This window comes from Nicotiana sylvestris, chromosome 1 (assembly GCF_000393655.2).
Source record: "Nicotiana sylvestris chromosome 1, ASM39365v2, whole genome shotgun sequence".
In the NCBI taxonomy this organism is placed as follows: Eukaryota; Viridiplantae; Streptophyta; class Magnoliopsida; order Solanales; family Solanaceae; genus Nicotiana; species Nicotiana sylvestris.
The window spans coordinates 178,789,857-178,795,515 of NC_091057.1; the positions used below are offsets into that span (position 1 = coordinate 178,789,857).

The window sequence follows — 5,659 nt, forward strand, 5'->3', positions numbered from 1 at the left end:
CACAGATAAAATACCATTATGTATTGTGAGCCGAGATTTTCAACAGTCGAAAAGGCAAAGGTCAAACGCCCTCACCATTTGCAGTTGAGTTACATACCAGTAACCTCATCTTATGTTAACAGAGATTGAATAGGTGATGCTCATAATTATTATTTTTTTCCTCCAATGTAGTTATTAACAGCTGATTAGTAACAAGCAAAGGTGGATTGACACCACAAAACCCCTTCCGCTAATTGGTGAAGGTAACCAAAAATAGCTTGAGCAGTTCATATAAAATCAGTTCAGTGCATAGATCAGGACCAATGTATCTAAACAAGGCATAAACTATCCTGTTTCAGAAAAGCACAAGCAACTCCCAGAATGCTTGCAATTGTACGTATTAATTGCACGTGCCGGTTCCAAATCCGATAACGACTACCCCAACTATTTTTGGAACATCCTGGCATATGCTTTTTTCTCCTTGTCACGTCTATCAGCAATCTATCAGAAGGAAAAAGAAAAAAAAAAACGAAAATAAGTGTGTGACAACTATGCTCCTACTGCCCGAGAAAAAAACTAATGTTGGTATGTGTTTAACAGCAGCTGAGTCCCATATACTAACCTTCTTTTTAGCAGCAGCAAGCTGATTTTTAATTCCTCCTGAAAATTCATGTCCAAACAAGTCAAACTATAGTAAATATGACCTACAAGTGTAATTAAGCAATTACTCCTGTTTATCCCCATCCAGCTATCACTACTGTTCTCATGGAGCTAATCACGCCACCTATGGTATAATTAAACAATTCTTACAACATTAAAGCAAACACGTCCTTACATTCACCTAAGGGTATCACATCATAGTTTAACATTTTCTGATAATTATTGTTCCAATCAGTGTTACTTCCAGTTTGATAACAAAAACATGTCCAAACCTACTGAAGTAGCTCTTATCACTGTTTAAATTGAATACTCCGATGTAAAGGAAGAAAAAGCAGGTTGATAGATTAACCAGAAAATGAATACACAACAAACTATGAAATCTCACTAACCATCATTTGGCTCCAGCTCCAATGCTTTCATAAAACTTTCAACTGCAGCATCTATGTCATTAAGAGCCATGTGAGCCTGATTGGTCAAGTAAGACAGACGTTATTATTGAAGAGGACAGAGGAGCCATTGTAAGGAGTAACAGAAGATAGCCGTGAGTAGACATGGGTGACGAACCACTGTAGCCACAATGACATAAAAGCTAAAAAGCAGCTATGACAATTGCAATTAAACAGCAGATACATACAACTTAACACTAACCATACCTCCTTGACCTATCCCCACCCCCCACCCCCAAACAAAAGAAACAACGTCTTTTTAACCATTGATGAACATGTCGAATGGCTCACATTTTCAACAAACTTTTATAGCAAAATAATCTCCACAATAAGCATCAGAAACCATAAGAACGACACATCCCTGCACCTTCTGAAACTTTTAAGAGAAAATTTGCAACTGCTAGCTGCTTACAGTGGTACTTATAGTTTTACCAAATAATGAACACCCGAATCAGTGCCAAGAGAACAAGATATCCATGCCCTACCACACTACTAATCTATAGAACCATCAGTTGGAAAAATTAATCACCGGCAAATGCCTAAATAAGGTACGTTCAACTTGGTTGACCACTAACAACTCCTTTATCAAGAAAAGGAGAAACTACTCAAGTTAGATTATAAAGCATTTGGTATATATATCTATTACTTCCATACTTGGGTAGTGCTTGCCTCAGCACTAGTGCGAAAAGGCTTGCAATCTAATTTATATCAACCATTCCAAAACCCAAAATAACAAACAGGTTATTGGATAGTTAATATGATCAAAGCTGCTGCAGAAACAAAAAAACCCTTGATAGATACTAACCTGCCCTTGACGAAATAGAGCTTTCGCATTGTTTTCTCCGTCCCTCATTGCAAAGTCAGCATCTAGGAGTGCTCCCTTCAGATCTCCCAGTTTTAGTTTACAAGCCTGGTTATACATGACAAACATCAATTATGTGGTTTGGTTGGTTAACCGGCAAACTAATATGAAGTTAGAAAGCTTGACAACTGGATTCATGACGCAATGGTTGAAGTTCGACTCAAGATATGTGATGAAATTAGAAACATGTGGTCTCAATTAAAGACAAACATGCATTAAGCAATGGAGCAATTATAAGACATGAAAACGAAGTGGAACTAAGATAAAGAGGAAAGCTCAATTAAAAGGAATTGATACATTTATCATAATAATGGACTTTATTTTGCTCTGTCCCTCTACCATCCTGAAATGATCTTGACGTAGTAAAAATATATTACCGTCATTTGCAACAAAAATCAGAATAATGGACTTTATTTTGCTTAGTCCCTCTACCATCCTGAAATGATCTTGATGTAGTAAAAATATACTACCGCCATTTATAACAAAAATCAGAGTAGGTGGGTTGTTACCAACAAGGAAACCCCTAATTATTGCCTACAATGTAACTTCAGTAGAGCAACAACCAAAAGCAGTAGAATGCAGACTCACCGAACTGTTGGTAAATATCTGTGATTTCATCTTTCTTAAATATGCGCTCCTGTCTGCAAGGAACAAGCAGACACTAGCAAAGTTACAAGTCATATGGCAACATTTTCTACAGCATATCCCTATTTCACAGCTGTCTATGCTACTACAAGCAGATATATATGTTTCAGAGCCAATCAAGTTACGAAGTTTTTGCAATGCCAACCTTCATCTATCTCTTCTTTCTCCCAGCAGATATCCAAATAGCGCAAAGCTTTTCGATACTTCCTAAGAGCCATCTTGTAATCTTGTTTCTACAGGAAGAAGCTAGGCATACATTAGAAAGATAGCTAAAAGAGATATAGTCAAATGTCAATGAGAAAAAGAAGCAAGGGTGTGCAACAGTTAATCGCATGATGTTGTTGTAAAATTAATACCTTAAAATTTTCATTACCAAATGCCTTAATAGCCTCGAGGGCGGTGACCCACCAAGAGATATCATCAGTATTGTTGTCAAGATCAGCAGGCCAATCAGGATATAGATCTCCGTCTTTGAAAAAATTTGCAATACCATCATCAGCACCCTGAGGAATTTCACCGCAATCCGCTATACTGACATCTACCATTGGGAAATCATTATCACCAGTAGTCACATGTTCCATAGAACGAACAACCCCCATTCCTTTGATTACTTTCCCAAAAACCACATGTTTTCCATCCAGATGGGAAGTTCGAGTAGTTGTGATGAAAAACTGAGATCCATTGGTGTTAGCCCCAGCATTAGCCATAGATAACATTCCTTTTCTTTCATGCTTCAATTCAAAATTTTCATCTTCAAATTTTAGCCCATAGATAGATTCTCCCCCAGTACCATCGCCAGCAGAAATATCACCACCTTGTACCATGAAGCTCTTAATCACACGATGAAAACGAACTCCCTGAAATGTACGTACAAACGCATTTAGGGACCACTTAAAGAAAATTCAGAATGAGAAGAGCACAAATTTTCTCCAAGGATTCAGCTAAAACAGGTTTGTAAAGTGTTAATCATAAACTAAAAGATAGGTGAAGCATTTATCTAAAATTTTCCCTTTCAATATACTCAAAGATAAGGAGCAAAAAACCAGTTGCCAAAGACAAACTTCAATATCCTATATCAAGCGTCTTTGACTATATACAAGCAATCAGCGGCATATCTAAATCCAACTTGACTAACTACTACATAGTAAATGTACTTAAAAAAGAGGATTTCTAGAGTACAAAAACCAAGACCTGAAGAGCATCCGCTGTCAAAATTCAAAAACCTTGCAAAAGTGATCTTCCCGAGGGAATCAAATGGATTCAATAATGTTCTTTAATTCACCAGTGCAGAGCAATTAGCAGACAGTTAATTTCCAGATCTGTGAGAAAACAGCGATAAATAGCAATCAAATAATATTTCATCATTTTTTAGCAAGAAGTGAAACGGTTCTCATCCTTCCCCAGCAATGAGGCAAACATTCATAAGTTCCTCTTGAAATAAAACAAAAATCTCATTTCTTTCTAGCTGAGAAGCAATAGTAATAGTCATACGAAATCTCATCCTTCTGTAGAATGGAAGCAGATATTTGTATACACTTATGTTGCAATTAAATTTAAAACCAGAAAAAAAAAAAGTTTTAATTTGTAAGGAGTGCAAGAGAACTAAAATAGTTTTATTGAGATCTACAGTGGACAATATCCATATAGAACCACTAGATGCGGTCTTAGAATAAATGGCTATTAAATTTATCGAGATAGAACACCTAATTCAAAAGTACAAAATAACTTGCAATCTGCTTGGAGGAGCAAATGTAGGGACACTAAAGTAGAGGTAGAAAGACCCAATTTTTCTACAAGAGATTTATAGAACAGTACTAACCAATGAAAGAAAAGAAATTGAGTCATACCTTAATCTATTGAGCACCTTTACAATCTTTCAGAACAATACACAAGCTTTACATAAATCACAAAAGATATTACTGCAAAATTCTGCCTTTATACCATATATACTTCTGATAAGCAAAAAAATGACTGATCCAATAAAAGTCCCATGAATGAATTGCTGCTGAATTTCAAATGGTTATATATCCAATTTCATTTCCATGGGCAATCGATAACACCAAGAATGTTGAAAAGGTTCAACGACAATTTCTTAGTCTATTCAGCAGTTTTAAATCCTTTCAGATCAAGAAACAATCTTTACATAGAATATATACTTGTTACAAGCAAAACAAGAGCGACCCAACAAAGTCCCAACAATTAAAAGTTGTTATTAGTTCAGAACTATAAAAGGGTATATTTAATTTCATATCCATTAGTGACCAAGAATCTGGAAACATGCGTGCAAAGAATAAATTAAAAGAGAGAGAGAGAGAGAGAGAGAGAGAGAGAGAGAGAGAGAGAGAGAGAGAGAGAGACAAAAAGGGAGGAGCACCTTGTAATGGAGGGGGACACCAGTATTAGGACCAATACCCTTTTCACCAGTACAAAGAGCCCTAAAATTCTCAGCAGTTTTAGGTACGACATCATTGTAAAGCTCGACAACAATTCTTCCTTCGAGCTCTCCTCCTATGCTTATGTCCAAATAACACCGTGGCCTTCCCATCTTCTTCTACTACTCTTCCTTGTTTATGTCAACCTTTGTGTGTGCAAGAAAAAAGCAGTTATGAGAGTGGAAGATGAAGAAACCCTAGTTGAGGATGGAGACTTCTAGAGTTGTTAATACTGTTTAAGTAGTGCCCGCTATATATATTTCGAACTCCTTGAAGCTGTCGACAGTATTCAAAAATGCCTCCCAACTGTCTTCTCCGTTACCCATTAAATAAAAGGAAAAAATGGAAAAATGGAGAGTGCGTGTGGTTTTCGATGAAATAAAATAAAAAAGTGAGTAAGAGAAAAAGTTATTAATGTTATGAATAGTTTGTTGGATGCTACTTTGGATGCTACATTGGATGTCCATGTTGTGAATAACTTAAAGATTAAATTTCTTATTTTATGTCCATCATCTTTAATTTTTATGCCTATAAAAGGTCATGTAATTGCAATGGAAAGATACACACAATTGAAGAAGAAAGTCTTTTCCTTCTCTCTATCTATATTTCTTGTTCATGTTTTACTAAATTGCTTT

General features: G+C 36.1%; 1 protein-coding gene across 2 annotated transcripts; it reads right to left on the bottom strand.

Annotated features, from left to right (window-relative positions):
• Positions 1-206: 206 nt before the first annotated feature.
• Positions 207-5,321, bottom strand: LOC104211985 (peptidyl-prolyl cis-trans isomerase CYP40). Of its 2 annotated transcripts, none has more exons than XM_009761154.2 (8): positions 4,967-5,321; positions 2,949-3,449; positions 2,738-2,825; positions 2,536-2,588; positions 1,891-1,995; positions 1,029-1,104; positions 602-639; positions 207-480 (listed from the first exon to the last, which is right to left on the bottom strand). In XM_009761154.2, the coding sequence occupies exons 1-8, from the start codon at positions 5,135-5,137 to the stop codon at positions 424-426; spliced, it is 1,089 nt and encodes a 362-aa protein (XP_009759456.1). In that variant the 5' UTR covers positions 5,138-5,321; the 3' UTR covers positions 207-423. The 2 variants fall into 2 exon arrangements, with proteins under 2 accessions (XP_009759456.1, XP_009759457.1); XM_009761155.2 differs by lacking the exon at positions 4,967-5,321 and adding an exon at positions 3,784-3,911.
• Positions 5,322-5,659: the final 338 nt, after the last annotated feature.